General features: G+C 46.2%; 1 protein-coding gene across 1 annotated transcript in view; it reads right to left on the bottom strand.

Moving 5' to 3' along the window:
• Positions 1 to 4,057: 4,057 nt before the first annotated feature.
• mapkapk2a (MAPK activated protein kinase 2a) overlaps positions 4,058 to 20,499 on the bottom strand; it is a 44,949-nt gene continuing 28,507 nt past the window's right edge. Inside the window, exons 2-10 of the mRNA XM_036531226.1 lie at positions 15,343 to 15,482; positions 7,729 to 7,793; positions 7,486 to 7,565; positions 7,150 to 7,276; positions 6,967 to 7,042; positions 6,404 to 6,528; positions 5,429 to 5,514; positions 4,817 to 4,897; positions 4,058 to 4,283 (exon numbers count right to left, since the gene is read on the bottom strand). Of these exons, the coding sequence (XP_036387119.1) occupies positions 4,134 to 4,283; positions 4,817 to 4,897; positions 5,429 to 5,514; positions 6,404 to 6,528; positions 6,967 to 7,042; positions 7,150 to 7,276; positions 7,486 to 7,565; positions 7,729 to 7,793; positions 15,343 to 15,482 (930 nt within the window). The 3' untranslated portion in view covers positions 4,058 to 4,133. The remainder of the gene's footprint in view (positions 4,284 to 4,816; positions 4,898 to 5,428; positions 5,515 to 6,403; positions 6,529 to 6,966; positions 7,043 to 7,149; positions 7,277 to 7,485; positions 7,566 to 7,728; positions 7,794 to 15,342; positions 15,483 to 20,499) is intronic.

The raw sequence follows: 20,499 nt of genomic DNA on the forward strand, positions 1-20,499 counted from the left end.
AAGACAGGGAATACCTAGCTAGGCTGAACTACAGAAAATGTCTAGGGGATCCAATCTGCAACCACACTACCTAGGGCCATCCATAACTTACCCTGTGGTGTGCAAGGAAAGTGAACTTGAGCCTATGTCAGTATGTCCTGGATGTTGGATGCACCCACCGAAGGCCACAAGAGAACCAGCTTACCTGAGGGCTTCACGGCGTCTACCAATGTGAGCACCATCTTTTTTTCCCCCTCCCCATCCAGGTAACTTCGTGTCAATGTAAAAGTCACTAGCCACACCTCTCAATCAGCTGGCCCCCTGCAGCCTTCAACGTCAGTATGCAATAAGCTGTCCCTACCCAGCTCCCTAACAAAATCCTACTGGTTCCCATTCTGCAGTCCATTTCTAAACAGGTCCAGTTACTGAAGGGACAGATACCATTTATTCAAAACCAGCTTACCTGTGTACTGTGAGAATTGGCACAGGAGGCTAATTTAAACCCTAGGGAGTAACCCGAGACTTTTTCTTTCCAAGAAAGTCTGACACCTTAAAAATTCTCCAAACAAACCACTCAATGTTGGTGGTGTGAACCTCACATTAATGGCAGTTGAAAGAGAGAAACCACTTCACAAGCTGTAAAACGCGGTCTATATTGTATCAAGGACTACACTGGGAAAAAATGGTTGCATGTAAAAGAATAGTATTCAAAAACAGGTCTACACACACAGGTATTAAAGGAGAACACAGGGAAAAACTTTTTTTAAGTGTTTAATCCAAAGTAAAAGCAGACCTGGACATTAGTACAGCAGTTGGACATTAAAAAATGATGCATATGTGCTTTCCATACATCTGTGGGAGAAATGTGTGCAGTCAATCGAAAGCAGTGCTGTCAAGGCCGTACAAAATGTCAACTAAAATAGAAAATGCAAGTAAGGACAATACTGACAGGAAACAAAGATGTGGAGACCATGTGACCACAGTGCTCAAAACAATCAAAAATAAAAATCATGTTCAATTTAAACAGAAAGCAACTTTGGGTGGGGGGGCTTAAAGATAAAAAAGAAAACCCAGCCATCTATGTCCATGTCAGCCATTTCCACATTTTACATCGGATGTAGTTCCATTTTACAAAGGGCAAAGACAGAAACAATTTCACCTTGGGAGCTCAGATCCAGTCAGTCTGCTCCTGCAGTGTACTGGAAAGTGAAAGTCGTCCATTTGAATGCACCTCCCCCGATGAAAGTAAACTGTTGAATGCAGAGAAAGGTAAAGGGCACCCCGTGATCCACCCCGGGTTATCCAGTGAGGAGGCAGGGGCAGGCGGCTCGTTCGTTTGCAGCTAGATGAGGGAGTGACTCTTCCCCTGCTCTGATTGCTGGTTATCCTGACCAGCAGAAAACGTTCAGAGCCACATGCACCGCAGCACAGAATTTAATCCAAGCGGGACTGCTGCAAGGCTTGAAAGCAGGTGGATAAAAATCGTCCCATGATGCCTACATTCTTGCATGCTCTGGTGGGTAGGTGTGGGCGCAGGAGGAGGGGTGGATGTTGGGGGCAGAGGCAAGACATTTACATTGTACCTGGCGTGACCTCCATGCCATCTGCCCGTTCATCACGGCCACGTTTAGCCAGAATGGCCTCGAATCCTGTTCCCAAGAGAAGCCCATTCCGTTTTCACTCCACAAGCTTGTGCAGGACACAAGGAGCTAACAAGTGCCAATCTGCTGGATTTTCATAAAATAACCCATGGAATCAGCAGGTTTTCTTCCAGACAAAGACTAGGCTGATGTACTACCACCATCTTTAATACACAGCGTAGGAGACCGACGGTCTGGTTTTCTTTGGCTTAGTACACACTTAAAACAGGTAAAACTTGACATTTTTTTCACACTGGTTTGCGCCTTCTTATGGCCCTGCTCACCTCTACATTAGACCCTGCTTCAATTACTTCTGCACAGAGCAAGGACCGAACATCCTTGATAATACATTTGATTTTAAATCTGTGTCAGCTGAGAGGGTGTATACCAAAGAAGAGCCCAAATATGACTGAAGATGCGATGTACCAAACAGCACAAGGATGTGACATCAGTGAAATGATGTCTATCATGCCTTGGGACCTTCCAGTAAATACACGAAAAACAAAGGGGGAGGCACGTGCTCCGTTATGCCCCATTACAAGCATATCATTAGTACTGGCATCCAGTCTGCACTGACAGTGAGGTGAGAAATCTTAGTCTGTGAGCTAAAAGTAGACATTCATCGGAGGCTCAAAAGAAAGCAGCAAAACTGAGCTTTTTTTTTCCTTCTGGTCCAGTTTAGGTTCTGAGAGTCTTTCAATGACACAGCTCTTGTGATCCCTTATTTACTGGAGCAAATGAAGCATTAATTTAGATGGGTACCGTATTCAATACTGCAAATGTATGCATCTACCAACAGAGCAAAGTCGAGTGCAGTCGGTAAACACAGTACTGAAACTGAAAGTTAAGAGTGTGTGAGGAGCTTTAGAATATCCTGCCGCTCCAAGGGCATTTAACACGCTGTGGGGGTGTTGTTCTAGGTGTTCTAGGTTGAAAATAATCTCAAATTTACAGTTCACATCACACCGCATCAATGCATTTAACACTAATTTGTACACAGGTTTTTGACAAAAATGGCTACAAAACATAACAGAACCTAAACTCTTATCTCAAAAAGACAAACATGTAACATTGACACAAGGCGCAATGTGGTGAAATGACACCCCTCTGGACTACTAAAGCAGACAAATTTGGTGCATATTTATATATGTAAAAAAATCTGATCTTTGACTCCAGATGAAAATTGAAGATAGTATCACAGTAGCAGCCAAGAGAATGTCTACACTTACAAGTTTACACCTGTGGTACTGACGGGAACAGAAATCAGCCTGCAACTGCATCACGGCCTCTCAACCCAAGCTAAGCTGCAACTTTCCCTTGGTTTGCATTACCACAGTGTGCAAACGGGAGAGGTTACCATCACTGTGCGGATTTTGAAGTTTTTCAGAACGCTGTTGTAGGATACAACCCCAGAGATTTACTTGTAAAAAGCAAAAGCCAAAATAAAAAAAAAGCTTCACAGTAATAAACTGAAAGCTTCTACATTCGACAACTCAATTTAAAAAAAAATACATTTGTGTGACTTAGGTTTTGTCAGTAACAGTGATATTTTTTCATTTTTGGATCAAGGCTTTCAACAAAGGAAATGCAAACTAAAATTAAAGGGCAGTTTCAGTGAGGATTGATCAACTTCATGGCAAACAGATTTGATGCAATTTTTCATAATTGAACTGAATGGTTGAACTGCACTTCTAGGTACAAGGCTATGGCTACTCAATTCCTGTCTTCAAGGGCTATGGTCACCAGTGGGTTTTCCAGCTCTCTTCAGACCAATAATGCTGTCATAACTGGGGAAGGAAGCTAAACTGCTTTGGATCAGGACAGGGATCGGCTGAATAGTGTGGTTAAGTGTCTGGTTGGAATGAGAGGCTGTGTACACCGCAGCCCTCCAGGAACAGGGTTAATCCAGGCTTCAAAAGTGGAGTTCCAACATTCCAGTTCCTCCTGAGACTGCATCTCACTTTCCCTTTGATAAAACAATCTTCCTTTCTTGAGTCTACCCTGAAGTATCAGAGTGATAAGTACGAGTATACTGCATTAGCACAGCAACTAGCATTGATGGCTTGTTTTGTTAAAAAAAAAAAAAAAAAAAAAAAGGCAGAACTGAGAAAGGACAGAAAATCAACCTGTCCGTTACTGGGCTGAAGACTCAACACAGTATGAGAATATTAACAGAGTGAGATTTATAAAAACGATTTACTTTCATCCTCTCACATCTGCTTCCTTATCATAATCTCCATTTCCTTAAAACATGCTTTTATACCCTTTTTCTCTTCTAGAAGAGTGGTCGATTTGTTAAAAAGACTTTGTAATAAAAAGAAATGTCACTAAAAAAAAAAAAAAAATTAAAAATCAGTAATGAAAAATGAATTTATGATCACCTACAGGTTTTATGAAAATCCATGCTATTTTACTGATTCTGAAAATTTCATTATACTGAAGGTTATTGCTTCCTTTGCACCGCGCTTTTGTGTGTGTGCGTCCGAGAGTGTGCAGCATGGGCAGGTGCGTCTCTCAGGTGGCCGGCGTCTGTGTGTCTGCCGCTGTGTTGTTCGCCTTCTTCCTCCTCTTCATCAACAGCGGATTGGAGGAATCCTCGATGGTCTTGATTTTGATTTGCTCATAGTCCACCCTCATGGTGGCAAGGGCACTGGTCATTTCCTCCTAAAAACACATCCACAAATAGGGACCATGTCAGCGCCAAGGAGAGGATGGATTCCCATGGCAACCTGCTTAAAGCTCATTCCTTCATGGTCAAAGCAAACTAAACAAGCTACAGAGACATTCATGATGTATAATAATGACAAAAAAACAACAAACAAACAAACATAAAACTCGTAAAAAAATTTAAACCCAGGGAAAGTGCTTGGTTGCACCTTGATTACATTTTATTAATCATTTATTAATCAATACATCAAACATATTATATCTACAATTTCAAAATACTTGACCTCCTGGAGGACTTCAAATTCAAACTCCTTTTATTTCATGCTGGAGGACAGCTAATCATGGCAATGACGTTTACTGAGTGCAACTTCAACCTCCCTCCATTTCCTAAAGCAACCAATTTGATCTGAATGAACATTTGCATCCAAAAGCATAAAAGCTTTAAAGAGCGTCAACCTGCCCGCTGCTTATACCACACATAAAAGAACTACGCAGTGGGTCTGAGCAACATTCAGAGAGCCCAGTCTCACCTTGACATCCTCCCAGGTGTCCTGCTCCTCCTTCAGAACGCGGCTGGTGTGGAGGGGGGTCTGGGGAACTTCCATTGACTGCTGCAGATAGACAGATGGGTGAGGGCCGAGCAGCACACATTCCTTTAAAATGCCTTTCCATGTACAACCCATGACCTGGCGCTGTGTATCAGTTTAATTTGTTTTCCAGCATTTTCCAACATGCAAACATCTTTCATACACAGCAGAAGATTAGACAGCCCACTTTTAAAGCTCTGAGTGCGACACTTTGGGCATTCTACAACCCCCTTTTACAGGGCCTTGCTGTTTCTGGCAGCCACTGAAGCCAGTGAAAACCAGTCACATGCCTTGCTGACCGACTGAGTCACTGTCACAGCTCTTGCAGTGACACTGACTGCAGAAAGACACTTGATTGACACTTGATTTCAGAAAGATGGCCGATGTAGCTGCAGCCACTGGCCCTGAACAGCCTGCGCCTTTTAGCCATGCGGCAGCGGTACACCACCCTACAGCAGCACTGCCCCTACAGGCGTGATGCCTGCTGCTTTATGCACGCATGCGTGTGTGCTGTACATGATGGCGGACTTAGCGACGTGGCACAGCGGGACTCACATTGATCCAGGGGTGATTCATGAACTCCGTTATGGTCATCCGCTGCGTGGGCTCTGTCTTCAGGAGGGTGCGGATCAGCTGCTTAGCTGGGGACACAGGAAGCACACGGTTAGGGCTGTCACCTGACAGTACGCTAGGGCTCGAGCCCAGGGAGCATCAAAACACCTCACAGGCACATACAATGTTTGGAAGGGAAAATTCAATTGTTTTGTTGGACCTGCCGAGTAATTACACATCAGCCTGGTGAGGTCTGCTGAGCTGTGCCTGGTTTGTTCCCAGGAGATTATTTTCAAGTAGTTACCAACATTATCCAGTTCAGCAAATTAATGGGATATGTGCTGTTTTTTCAAGTTCATTCGGTTATACCCATAACCGAATAGATTACCAAAGTTTGTCTATTTTTTTGAGCTAATTTTAAAATGAAATGAAACTGAAATATCAGGTAAATTGCTTACTATCATCATTTCTTATGTAAGGGATAAAAATATTATAGACAACAATATGGTTTTTAGTTTTTCTTTTCTTTCTTTTCAGTCTTAATGGGAAGCCAGTGTGAAGAGCATTTTGTAGAATTTAGAGTAAACCACACTAGTTTCAGCCATGCCACGCTTTTCTGCATGCTCATACCACACACTGGTCACTTCTAACTCTCACTTCTGCGATTTTTCTTCGCTTTACCTCCACACCCACACTAGCTATCCTCAATAGAGCCAATTTCTGTGAAAGGAAAAGGTGTTTCACCTGATTCATACAAGAAAAGTCCTGCAAAATGTACCCACAATCAGCATGTTATTTATACATTTAACATTACAGAGAGTTTTGAACAGCAAAACAAAAATTAAATGCAGAAAGCTGGCACTGATGCTACCAGGGTGTTCCTCCTGTGGCATTCCACACAGTTCGGTCTATTACCTTCCGTCCTATCATTCCACATCAAGCAATAAAAGCAAGAAAATCACACAGTGCGCCCTTTACCTTCCTCCGAGACGTCTGACCACTCTGGGTTGGGAAACTCGTACTGCCCCATGCGGATCCGCTTCTTCATCCCAGGAGAAATGGCCAGACCGTGGTTGGAATAGAACGGTGGGTATCCGCAGAGCCTTTATGGGGAGGTGAAAGGGGGGGGGGGGGGAACAGCCATACATGATTAGACAAACCTTCTGTAATGAATCACCTGTCTCCAGTTGCTAAACTGAGAATGGTTTCATTATTATATATAAAAAATAGCAACCAACAAAATTAATTGGGACAGGACTTAACAGCAGACACCATGTGTGCATTTGTGAAGGCTATGTGAGTAAAAACCACTACACCACACTGTGGTGGCAGTGTGGTATAGGGATAATGAATAGGGCTCGTAGCTGAAAGGTTGCCGGTTCAATTCCCTGTTGGGGCATTGTCATTGTGCCCTTGGGCAAGGTACTTAACCAAAAATTGCCTCAGTCAAAGTAGCTGTATGAATGGGAAATGTTAGTCGCTCTGGATGAGAGTGTCTGCTAAATAACGTAATGTAATGTAAAAAAATGCCAATCGCTTACAGGATATACATGATGACTCCCAAGGACCACATGTCGCAGGACTTGTCATACTTCTCCGGACCAAGAACCTCTGGAGCTGTGATGCAGATCAGAATAAGAATTTATAACTAACACAGACCTACCTAGTAGTACCAAGGGATGGATTTTAAAAAACACAGCTAACAGACTGGAAGTCTCCCTTACCCACGTAGTATGGAGTATAGCAGGGTGTGGCAAGGGAGTTGTGTGTTGTGGTTTCTTTGGCAAACCCAAAGTCTGTCAGTTTGAGGATTGCATTGGGCCTTTTGGAGGTATATAGCAGGTTTTCTGGCTGAAAGGCAAGAGAGGTATAAATGAACTACGAGCCACCCGATTAATAATAAATACACAGAGAAGATCACAGCATACACCTTGCACTCTCAACGTTAAAACGTCACAGATCCGACCAAGACCCAGTTATTGGACAACACCCTTAATTTTTCATCCGGTTTTGCTGAACCCCCACCCAACTATTCTCTAATAGCTACCAGAGGGGCTTACCTTGACATCCCTGTGTGCGATGTTGATGGCATGTAAGTACTGTATGGCCTCCCCTATACTCTTCATGATATCTGAGGCCTCTGTGGGTGGAAAAAAAAGACATAAACCCATAAACACAGACTCATAAACCAGCAACACAGAGCTTTAACATAATTGAATGGCGCACCAGAGAGGAAAGGCTTTTTACAAAAACTGAATCATTAAGACGTGGTGCATGGTCCCAGACACAAAGCGCTGAGGTACCTCTTTCAGTGAAGGCCTGGTCCCCCCGGTCCTGGATGCGGCTGAATAGTTCTCCCCCGTCCATGCTGAGAAGACAAAGCATCAGGTCACAGCTGGAACAGTTGATCACAGTTTCTGGTGCTGGGACATCACCCCAATGTCTGGGTACATTATTCCTAACAAGAAGGCCTTTTTAAGATTGCAATCTTAAAAATGTAATGTAATTACTCATTCCAACCCCACAGCCATATTATCTGAATAATTTTTAACAGGGCTACATTGAGGGGTTTACCCTGTAAGCCAAAGAACATCATCATTTTACCAAAATTCTACTGTGCAATGGTGTATTAATATGCTGTCATTTCCTCCCTACTGCAAGAGTTAATGCGTTCAGTGTGAAACGAAACGCTTGTTATCACCATTCATCCATTAATGGTTTTCCCCTTTATGCAACTGTATTCTGGAATCATAAGTTGTATACCAAGCTCATCTCACCATGACAACCTCATGCACTCATGTAGCAGTGATCTTCCAACCCCCAACACAATGTAGCCAAAGGTAATTTTTTCCATTGCCTAACAGCTGCCGTCATCCGTGTGACCCGCAAGAGGCTGACAATTAACAGGGTGCCTGACAGCGGTGACATGAAGAAATTCTGTCTGACCTATCCAGCCCCATCCCGGGCAGAACGAGTCCAATTTCATCTGCTGCTGCGGGCTGCCAGTCATGGTCGATAGATGGCATGGCCGGGATCAAACCCACACCATAGAGCTCAGCCTGTACTCAATGTGAGCACCTGTACCAAGGAGCAGATCACTGTTATTATCTGTATATTTGGTGAAGCCTAAAACCCACTGTTGTTACAAGAGTGAAACAGTTATAGGGCCCTACTGCACTGCCATGGATAGAGTGCACAAACTTATTTAATAGTACAACTACAGAGCAAAGATTGACATTCACCATTACAACAAGTGACTATTACTACACTGAGTTAACCACAACAGTCACAAGGGGAGTTAAAACCAGGTCGTGCCGAGACAAGAGGAAAAACTATATTAAACTAAGTATCCAGGACTGGAAATCAAAAGTCAACTCTCAATTTCAGGGCGTGTAACACTGACAGATGGATGAGTTTCAATTTCTGTCTCTCTACGAATTCTCTTAAAGTCCCCAATTCAGAGAAGACCTAGGCACGTCCAAGGTCATGAGACATTTTACCCTTTGACTGTTTTACATACTTACCACATACAAGAGTTATTTTTTTAAAGTGCTGCATGCAGTAATCATTTCCTGTGAACACGAAACCCTTATCCTCAAACTGTGCGGTTCTGAAATCTGGTTAGATGTTTTTCTTGAAAACCTGCCTGCCACAGCGAATGGTCTGTGACTAGGGGCCCCATCCTGAGGCGCGCCGGGGCCCCTCATTCATAACGGAACAGAGAGAGCAGGCATGCGATGCCAATCTACCTGCGACGCATGAATCACCCGCCGTATCTGTGGAAATGTCAGCAATTTCGGCGTGTGAGTCACGAGGAAAAGGGTTGGTTGAGTGGCTACTTCTGCTTTATTTAAATGGCCATTTTATCTCCGCCCACACACACACACACACACACACACACACAGGCAGGGAGGATTTTGCTTTATGGATGTGAGGTTTACGGCATTCTTCCTTACCAGAATCTGAGTAGTTAAGACCTGTTTAACAGCGGGACGTTAAAGCATTAACTCTCAACCATGGAGAGAGGGCTTAGGGCAGTGCATCTCCGCTCAAGCTCCACCTAGCTCTGGCTAGCAAACCAAACACCTTCAACGCGGCCCACGTTTGCCCATGTTCACCATCCCTGATGCCTTTAAATTCGACTCTCACTCTGTTTAATGTAGGTCGAGGTTTGTGACCCTTGCATGTGCCTCAGACGAGGCTGAGAGAGACAAAGACAGAAGGGGTGGGGGGTGGGGGGGGGGTTGAGGCCCAGTTCCTGGGGGATGGCCCAAGCAAGAAACCACTGCACGTTTCAAAACTTTCGATATCAGTCAGCATGAGGATCATACAAGCACGCTGGGTCCAACTGCTCACTACAACATAATATTATCATATTATATCACAAAAAGCGCAAAAAAAAAAATCCCCTATAATTGCAAAGCCTGGAGGCTCAGAGCAAACAGTGCTCAACAGAGCGTGCTCGAAAACAAGCATGAGATGCACCGGGCCTGCGAATAAGCACTGTGCAAAACCAGCGTGCAACAGAAGATGCATGCTACAGCAGCCGCTTCCTGCTCATGGCTTCACTGCAAAGACCACCCTCTCTAAAAATATCAACACCCTCCATCTGACGCCTTAAAACAGTAGACCACCATTGTGGAAAGCCCTCCACAGTGGTGTGGGTTTCCGGGTTCCCCCACCTGGCACAAGGCCAGCCAAGGGTGGGCTTATCTAATCTAGCATTCTGTGTTCGCGATAGTATCAATTATGACCCTAGATATCCACCCTGCTCACCTTCTCTGCGGAAGCATCTTTTTCTCTATTTGCATCTGCATGCATTTTCAGGGCCTGCTGCCTAAAGGTATTCAGCATTTGAATCTGCCATTTCCCGTCAAATGCAATGAAGTGTTCTGATTTCAGAGTGATTACTGGTAATTATCTGAATGTTAATGCTGTGGTTTGTGATGCCTGTGTGAGACTGCTGTTCTCACATTCACCGTTAAGAGTCCTGGCCACCAGTGAGCACTTTTTCACCATTACCATCACCTGACTGACACCAAGGGCTTACAAGGGGACATTTGCATGATGCTACAGAAGATAAAGTGGCATCTCGAATAATACTCAAACTCTGAAATCTGAAGTCTTCTGAAAAGACAGTCTTTGAAAACCAATGAGAAAAGTACTTGGTTTGTTACTGCTTCGCACATTCAATATCACACATGTTCCAAATCACATACTTCCACACCACCGACTCGTGCACCCGGTAGCACCTGCTTCCAAATATACTAAGCATGCACCAAATACGGGAGTGTGCATGGCACACCAGAACAGCTTCATTTGGAATGTACTACCTGTCACCATCATGTCATATCCTGATACAGCATCTCATGTCAACAGCCCTTACACAAACTGATTTATACATGACTGCTGTGGCCTCCCAGTCACTTTTCCTGGATTTTATTTTCATACAACAACCCTTGGGGATTTTTACAAAATCCTCATCACTGCACTCCTTGCACTGATACCTGGCACCTGGTTTAGTACTTCATTTACTGTAATGTACAGTATGGGTCAGGAATGTGATCAAAATGCACCTACTATAAGTGACCAAGAGGACAGCAACTGAATCAAAAAAAAATATATAGCTATAGAAACTCTCTGTACTAGGAAAGCTTAAACTAAGCAATAGACCAAAAGGTTAAGCAACCAGCACTCTCATAGTGGTTCACACCTTTTTGGAGAAGTAATTGATGTGCAGAAGATGAATATATATTTTTTTTTTTTTCACATCGAGCCGAGATAAAAAGCCTTTCGGTTTGCTGAGTGTATTATTTCCGAAGCAGTTTCGCACATCGCTCCCCCCAAATGGTTAATGTTAATTATGCATTCTGAAATGGAAAGCGCAGACCAAACTAAAAGGCAGGGAGGTTCAAAGGTCTCACGGCCCCATTGCCGTTTCTAAGATTTCTGACTGAGCACATTCTGGGAGGAGGAACTGGGTGAGCAATGGTACAAATTCTTGCATCGATGACAGAATGCACAAGGGACGACAGGGCAGATGATGATCCCTCTCAGCAGGGATGGTGGTGACACAGAGGAAATGTGAGACAAAAAAAAAGAGAGAGATGACCTCTGCTTAAATCGCCATCATTTCAGAATTGATTTGCGTGGCTGGTATTCACAAAAGAGATAGCTACTCATAACCAGAGTGGCCGATGTGCTTCACGCCACCCTGCTCTGACCACAGAATTTGCATGGCTTGCTCACATCACATCTCAGGGAATCAGTTCTCCGTGACCTGCCTACCCAGAATGTCAGCTCCTGCGTTTCCTAAAATAAGCTAAAGCTGGCAACCACCCTAGGCCACTGTGGCATCCCGAGGCTGCACCTCATGAACTGGGTGAGCAATGGTACAAATTCTTGCATCGATGACAGAATGCACAAGGGACGACAGGGCAGATGATGATCCCTCTCAGCAGGGATGGTGAGGATACAGAGGAAATGAGAGACCAAAATAAAAAAAAAGAGAGAGATGACCTCTGCTTAAATAGCCATCATTTCAGAATTGATTTGCGTGGCTGGTATTCACAATGACTAATGCTCAAGTTTTGCCCAGTATAGCAGTGCAGTCCTTTTTTTTTAATTTAGGCAAAGAAGATGACCAAAGAGCCGTGGGAAATGTGGAAAGCACAGGGCTCAAAGCCAGCCACTGCCACAGCCATCACTGCCTAGTCATACACAAAATCACAGCTGGCTTTGTGTGCCTGTGAAATTAAGCAAGGGGGACCAGTTGGAGGGAGAGGAGGAGGACCCGCAACCCGTATAGGAAAAAAAAAAACACACAAATCACGCTAGTTTGGCATCCATCTCGCGCAACAACTAGCAGATACCAAATCGGTTTCAAAACAACAGCAGCAGCAGTTGGATGTCGGTTTGAGCGCCCTGGTATTTCGGCTTGTCATCACCCGCAGATTCCACCGTTCACTGTACCACGTGCGATCGCAGATCCTCGCCACTTTGCAGCGTCTGCCAAGCAAGGGTGTGTACATCCACCGCCAAAGCGGGCAGAGGAAACTCTGTCTGCACAACAACACCTGAAAACGGAACGCGGCTTGGCTCAGTGCTGCAATGCGCGATGACGTCAGCATCGGTCTCACACCGAACCATCTGATACTAACAGTTTCAAAACTTCAAAACAGATGAGACAGTTTCCTTGGTACATCAACTAAAAGTATCACCCACAGATTCCACCACGCACTGTACTGAAGGGTGTGATGCCATACTCACAACGCAGTGAATAAACAAGTTTAAGGCCTCTGATGGAAGTCAGTCCTTTGAGCTACTGAGATAGAGACCAACTGCATGTCAACAAATATCCCTCTTTATTAGAATTAGGTCACATATTACACACTTAAAGGGCTGATATATGAGATTTAGTAAAACAATGTGGGTTATAATAAGGTCCAGGTTAAAAAACAAACAGAAATGTCCTGCCTGGAGTTTGAGGGCTGCCTCTCTGTCTGGCAACACGCAGAAAAAGACGGAGTATGAGGCTTTCATGTTCAGGTGGAGGAGACAGAGAGCAGGAGATGGAGAAATCACCAGGTTAAAGCAAAAAACAAGTAGGAATGAGGTATCAGGATGTCGAAACAAGAGCGGTGTTTCCCATGCAAGGGGCCCCCCATTTCCAGCCAAATGAAAACATTGAGTTGTGTGAAATTCTGGGGAACAAGGAACCTGCCCACGCCTCTACCAGGGCCACAGTTTCCTCAGCAACTGCGGTTTTCCTCCATTCAGAGAAGACCAAGAGATTTAATCTCCCCTTCTTCATAAGAAAACACTAATTCCGATAGTGGTAGTACTAGTTACTACAAGCGCAAGGAGTTGTTACTGCAGTCTGAGGGAGTCGTAGGACTAATAATGGTAATGAAGCCTTCACAGCCATATTTTCTCATTTCAAACCAACCCACATTTCCACATCCCGCATGATTAAAAAGCGAAGTGAAAATAACCCATTAACTGCTTCATATTAACGGTTAAGGTCCCGAGTGGCTCAGTTGGGAGGGCTGAAACCTAAAGCCCGGGTTTGAAACCGGCCGTGTGATTTGACTGGCAGAGCAAACCGGCTTGGTTCCGCTGGGGACAGGGGCAGGCAGGTCAACCGGGGTTTCCTCCTCTCACTGCTCTCATGCACCCTTCAGTAAATCAAGCATCGGCGATTTGCTCAGATGACATCAGTGGAGTGGAGCCTATCCTCCAATGAATGGCCACTGCGGTATTAGCACTGTTTGACTTGTAGTGTGAGAAATAGCTGATGGCTTTGGGCAAGTGTATGAGAGGATTACATACATCTCTGCCTAGCTAATTTCACAGTGATATTTTATATTTATTTATTTATATACTTATATATACTGTGATATTTATATTTCACAGTCTAATTAGCCCAATAAATCTGAAAGGGGGTTATGTCAAAGGGAAAAAAACATTAAAGCATTAAATGAAATTATTTAAGCATTAAGTAAAATTCCCATTTTTATAGAAATATCTATACACATACATCTTGCTGCATTCTGTCAGTAAGCCATTTTTCATAAAAATCACAATGTGACTGTCAGGCTTCTAAATCAGATATATTGGTCAATCACGATAAGGATGGCACTGCTCGCAGAAGACAAAGGGGAAAAAAAAAACAAACGTGCTGCGGTTTTCCTACTCAAAGAACAAAAGCAAGAATTGCCACTTGAAAGAACCATCAACCCAGTTTGGTGAGAAGGGGGTGAGATCTGGAGACCTGCCTGCTGTATTTATAATAACGGAAGAGAGCGGATGAGTATTAGCATGTCCGTCACTCTCTTTTATCTCAACGGAACAAACGCCTCCGTGTCTAGGCAAGCTCCCACAGCGATGAGTACATTATTGCACATGTCTATCCATCACAGTGTCTGAAAGATGCTGTGCACAGCCTAAATTCCATGCATGACTTACGATTTTTTTAATGAAATTAAAATTTCTGACTGGTTTGTTCCATCAGCGTCACTGATTGCAATTTCACTGGGCAACAGTTTCCAAGCGTGCGCTGAAGCTTTATCGCTGGCATGCAAATGTGAATTATTGACGTACTCAGCTGATGTGTGAGGGAACGCAGTTCAGAAACGGATCAGCACTTCTTGCGACAAGGTGGTGGGGACGGTTTTCCCCCCCCAGTAGCCAGGCTGATACGTCACCATTAATCACACCGAAGCCGGGGGCCTGGCAGATAGCCAGCACCCGCAGCTCTTCATTAGACTGGGGACTCCTACAGCACTGAGGAGCCAGAACAGCTCCCACAAGCTCAAACACACGCAATGCAGAGCTCGCTGCAACAGCCAGACCAGAGGCCCTTCTTGCTTTTAAGCATCTGTGCTACAGGGGGCGCTAGAGTGAGTGTGTGTGCGTGAGTGTGTGTGCATGCGTGTGTGTGCATGCGTGTGTGTGTGTGTGTGCATGCGTGTGTGAGTGTGAGTGAGTGTGCATGCGTGTGTGAGTGTGAGTGAGTGTGCATGCGTGTGTGTGAGTGTGTGTGCATGCGCGTGTGTGAGTGTGTGTGCATGTGTGTGTGAGAGTGTGTGCATGTGTGTGTGAGAGTGTGTGCATGTGTGTGTGAGAGTGTGTGTGTGTGCATGCGTGTGCATGCGTGTGTGAGTGTGAGTGAGTGTGCATGCGTGTGTGTGAGTGTGTGTGCATGCGCGTGTGTGAGTGTGTGTGCATGTGTGTGTGAGAGTGTGTGTGTGTGCATGCGTGTGAATGTGAGTGTGTGTGTGTGCATGCGTGTGCATGCGTGTGAGAGTGTGAGTGTCTGTGCCTCTGCATGCCCTCCCTGCACACCTGATTGTCTGCACGCGTGTACGTGTCGGCATGCGTTTCCACGCGTGTTCCTGTGTGTGACGGGTACCCACCACTCCATCACGATGAGCAGGCACTTCCTGCCCTGGTAGAGGTTCTCGTAGACGTCCACGATGCGCACGATGTGGGCGCAGGGCGAGGCCCGCCAGTGGAGCTCCACCTCCCGCCGCGCCTTGGGACAGTCCTGCAGCATCTGGGGGCAAAAAGGAAAGGGATGGTCAAGGGACACATTCAAACCACCATCAACACAGCCACTACAGACTCTGGCCCACCGAGCCAACAGCCTACCCACTCCCCAGTTACCCAATTTAAACATACTAGGCTGAGATGAGAGTTGACATGCTATTACACATCTACTATCTATTACTATAGCTACATATCTACTATTACATATCTATTAGATTTTCCTCATTTCACTTGGCAGTAGTTGAATTGTCTTTTTGTCAGGGAATGCATTGACATCTGCTGGTTGGGATGTTAAACATTAGTCAGGCTGGCAGACAGTGCCTCTCTGTGGAGAACACAGTGCACTGCAATCGCTCGCCATCCAACTATTTCTCATTCAGCAGTGCCCCCTGGTGACAGTGACCTGCCACTGCACTTGGTTTAATAACCCGTTGGATGAATAAATAAATAATGTGCAATGTGCAAGACAACAGAGCAGCCTCTTAACACCGCCTGGCAGGATGCTTTACGGTGGGGCTGCTGTGGACACTCACCAAACAGGGCAGCGCTGCCAGGCAGCTGCTTGGGGCTTGTTTATAGTCCACTCTCAGCACTGCTGCGACACCATGATTACCCTGGGATTTACAGCACCATCCACTCTGGGCACTCTCTACATCTCGAGGCACAAGACAGCTTCCCAGAGTAAAGTCCCACCCCCAGTGTACACGCACACACACACACACACACACACACGCACGCACACACACACACACACCGATCCACCCGGAACATACTTCATTGCTCCTGAATCACACGTGTCCCCTCGCATTATGCAATCAACATTAGTGCACCATACCATATTGCAGTGAGCACCTGCCCAAACAGTGCTCCTGCACACTGTACCCTATTGTAAATGCCACTGTGGTCCGGCACGCAAACTGTTCTGCATTACACAACATGCAACGCTGCAACAGTTTTCCTACGCTAGTGGCTAGATAGTAGGCAAGAGTCCTGGAGAAGCCAGGAAGAAGATATCTTTGAATTAAGAGCATACAGACATTATAATGAACAGATGCACACATGTGACATGCCAGATGATGCATGGCAGTGCAACTGCTACCCATTACCACACAGGGTCTCACATGGAGTTCCACCCACAGAAAAGACCCTGTACCCTGAAGCTCCTGCACTTTAGAACCCTGAACCAGAGCCACGTACAGGCAGCAAGGTGCACTTTTTGACCAAGTGAGAACTGCACATTTACTTCTCTGACAATGTGGTTCCCGTAGTATGAGGCTAGATACAAACTTAAGGCCTGCCTCCGCTGAGATGTTTATTTAAAAAGAAGGACAGTAACAGGAGAGAATACCACAGGCTGTACGTTTTCACTGCTTCTATAATGAGAGCGTCTGTGAGGAGAGAGGCTCTCACATCACCCTGGTGTTCTGTTGCTGCCACAGTTCCAACAGACAGCTTTAGCGTACATTACTGTGTAGGCGTCTCATTTCATATGTGCACAGTGTAGCCATAAGGAGCAGGGCTTGTGACCCCATGGTCGCTGGTTCGGTTCCCAGGTGGAGTACTGCCGTGCTGCTTCAACTGAATTTCCTCAGTAAATACCAAGCTGCATAAATGGATAACATGTATTAACTGTAGGCTAATGCAGCGCTGTGGTCTCCCACTCACATGTCCTACCGCAGGCGATGACTCGGCAAGAATCCCCCCTCCCAGACACCGGCTGTTCCTGTCCTCAACAAGCCTGATCCTCAGGTGAAGCAACCTCTCAGCAACCCGGCTGGGGAGCCTCAATAATCGTCAGCACCCTGCGGCAGCTATCGAGCGTCCAGGACAGGGCTGGGTAGCACCCCTGCCACCGCACACCGCTGCACTCACAGCCACAGGGTGGCAGCATTGCGCAATGGCTCAAAGCTTCTGGGACAGAATAAAACCTAGGCAATGTGTCTGACTGGCTTCTAAGTTAGGTGTAAATTAAATGTACATGTTCCATGACAGCTGTAAGGCTGTAAGGTGCTTTTTTGTTGGGTCTCGTGAGTTCCATTATCAGGTATGACAATGCTGTAGTGTGCCGACTACAGGAATTGTCAGAAAAGATGAGATGTGAATAGTGCAGTATGGCCAGTTAGTGCTGTCCCTTCAGCTGCATCTCAGCTGTGCTCTCCCAACCGCTCCTGCCAAAGGTAGGAAATGGAAACTTCTTCCTCTTCTTTCTTTCAAACTTCCCCCCTCAGACTCACTGAAACAATGTGTTACATTTCCACCAGACACAGCCTGTGCCATAGACATAGCCATTTCCCAAGCACAGATGGAGTAAGGAAGGACCAAATGAAGCAACTACAATGGAGACCAGAGGGGGGCACAGCACCTCTCACACACACACACACACACACACACACACACACACACACACACACACACACTCTCTCCCACAGACACACAAGTAAATGCACGCACTGTCAGCGGGGAGCTTCCTCAGTGTGGAGATGTCCCAGTGCCCCCCCCCCCCACCCCACACACACACACACACACACACACACACACACACACACACACACACACCACCGAGCCACAAAGTTATGTGTGACAGACAGTGGAAAGAATGCTCTATGCTGGCCTTGCAGAGAGCAATTCTAGCTGGGGACCGGCCCCTTTCGTATCCACGAAGCAGCACCCTTCCCCTCCTCAGAGCTGGGCCTGGTCCTTTAATGTCACCCCAGACCGCCTCCTCTGCTCTAACAGGATGCTCTCACACACGCGCACACACACGCGCACACACACACGCGCACGCACACACGCACGCACACGCGCACGCACACGCGCACGCACACACGCACGCACACACGCACGCACACACGCACGCACACACACACACACACGCACACACACACACACCCTTGAAAAGAATCCCGCAGCTCAGTGTGGCACGCTCCGCTGAAGCCCCGCATTAACATGAGCACCGGTGTGGCCATGCTCCAAATCCAGCACTAGCAGCCCAGCTCTCCCCAAGCTGACCGTGGGTCCCGCACTGCCGCAGAGCCTGGGTAACTGGGGGTGTCTGTCTGCATGGCTTCCATCAGTGCTCCGTTTCTCTGCATCAAAGGATTACAATGTGCAGGAATGATCCCAGCAGAGCTGAAGAAATGGCAGCCTGTGGAGCGACGCTGGCGGCCGGTGAAGGAAACTATTTCAGGTTGCCTGTGACGCAGGCAAACGGAGCGCTCCGGCGCAGTTGCTATGGACACATATCTGTGATGCGTTTCTTCGGGGTGGTTCAGGTAGCGCTAAAAGGCGGCACTACAGAAAACATGAAAGGACCCCACAGTGCTGGAGGACAGAGTTATTACTCCCTTTTCCTCACGTTTCCGCGGGACGGACCTACCCCAGTGCCGTTACACTAACACAAGCTGACAAAGAAAAGGCCTACCTCCTTAAGCTAACTTAATAGGACATGCTCTTGGACATGTCATAAAGTGCATTTCATCCCGTGATGAATATTGGCCTAAATGGAACGAGTCTGTTTCACATCTACGGCAGTGTGGGCCGGTGCAGTGCGGGCCGGTGCAGCGCGGGCCGGTGCAGTGCAGGCCGGTGCAGCGCAGCGGGGGCGCAGTCAGATCGGCCGGGCAGTTACTGAAGCCGTTCCGTGACCCTGACCTGCCCCCTGACCCCAGTGCCTGTTTTTATTACCCTGACTCCAAGCGGCTTAAAGAAATCCCCGGACGGGAGTGACACGGCATGACAGCCAACAAGCCGCTTAGCCCAACTTTTGCCTTGTGCACACTAAAGACAGAGGACAGCAACGCTGAGCTGAGCAGCACCTGAGGATCCCTCTCAGCCTGGTGGCTGCAGAAAGTTCTGCAGTTTTACTGCCCCCCCCCCCCGGAGAACGGCTGGCTGCTGCAGTGAACGGGTGCGGCTCGGCTGTGTGCTGCGGGGGCCGAGTACCTGGGCTTGGAACCCAGAGGTTGCTGGTTTGAGTCCAAAAAAGAGGCGCTGCTGCAGTGTCCTTGAGAGGTAATTTACCTGCATCACTTTCCAGAATATTCAGCAGCATGGATGAATGTGTAAAAGAAAGTGGAAAAAATGGAAGCTATGCAAAGTCCCTCTGGGTGAAAAGGTCTTTTCCCCTAATTGCATGCTAATAATTAAATGCTAATAACTAATATTTCATACAGTACTTTAACAGAGATATACATAAATGATACTGTATTTTTCCTATGATTTAAGCAGCCACCTCAACTGTGAGAGTTTCGTCCAGTCACATGAGCAAGAGGAGGAGCAGGAAAGAACAACTTTAGGTAAAGTTTCCATCCCAAAACCGCAAGTCTGGAGGCTCCATTTAAGGCTGCTTGTGATGGAAACATATCCAGAACAGTTTGTTTAATGTTCCTCAGACATACGCCAAGGAAAACAAAACTTGTTTAAAATCAAAACAACCTTCCACGGACATTAAGTGAACAGGCAACAGAGCTCAATGCTCTCACAGTAGGAAGTTGCTGGCCAGCATCCTAAATCCTACGGCAAGAAGTTGACCAATGCCCTGATACCCTGGGCTGTCAGCTGCCACTAACATTCTCACAACCTCACAGCCTCTTGTTGGCTGGACAGTTTTCCGAAATTTGAAAAGAAACGGACGAATTTCACAGTCAAATTGGATGGGGCTGGCACTTTCCAAAGAACACTCGATACATTCTGGATGCATTCTTCAGCACACGTGAGCTGAGCGCTCCTTCACCACAGGGCCATCACTGCAGTGAACTACAGGGCTTTGGCAGCCTAGTTTCTGGTCAGGTGGAACAGAATGCTATAAAAAGTCACTAAAGTCACTAAGGTCACTCAGTGAGCAAACAGCCAGAGAAAGGACAAGCAAATGAACCTTCCACACTTCCACACTTCCCTCATTCAGTGCTGACTTTCAAATTATTTCTGTCTACAGGAAGAAGTGACAAATATCTCATAAATCTCACAATAACTCACAAATATTCAGCTATTCGGTTAACCGCTGATGGTTGATCCAGAGAACCATT

Source organism: Megalops cyprinoides, chromosome 6, assembly GCF_013368585.1.
Source record: "Megalops cyprinoides isolate fMegCyp1 chromosome 6, fMegCyp1.pri, whole genome shotgun sequence".
Classification (NCBI taxonomy): domain Eukaryota; kingdom Metazoa; phylum Chordata; class Actinopteri; order Elopiformes; family Megalopidae; genus Megalops; species Megalops cyprinoides.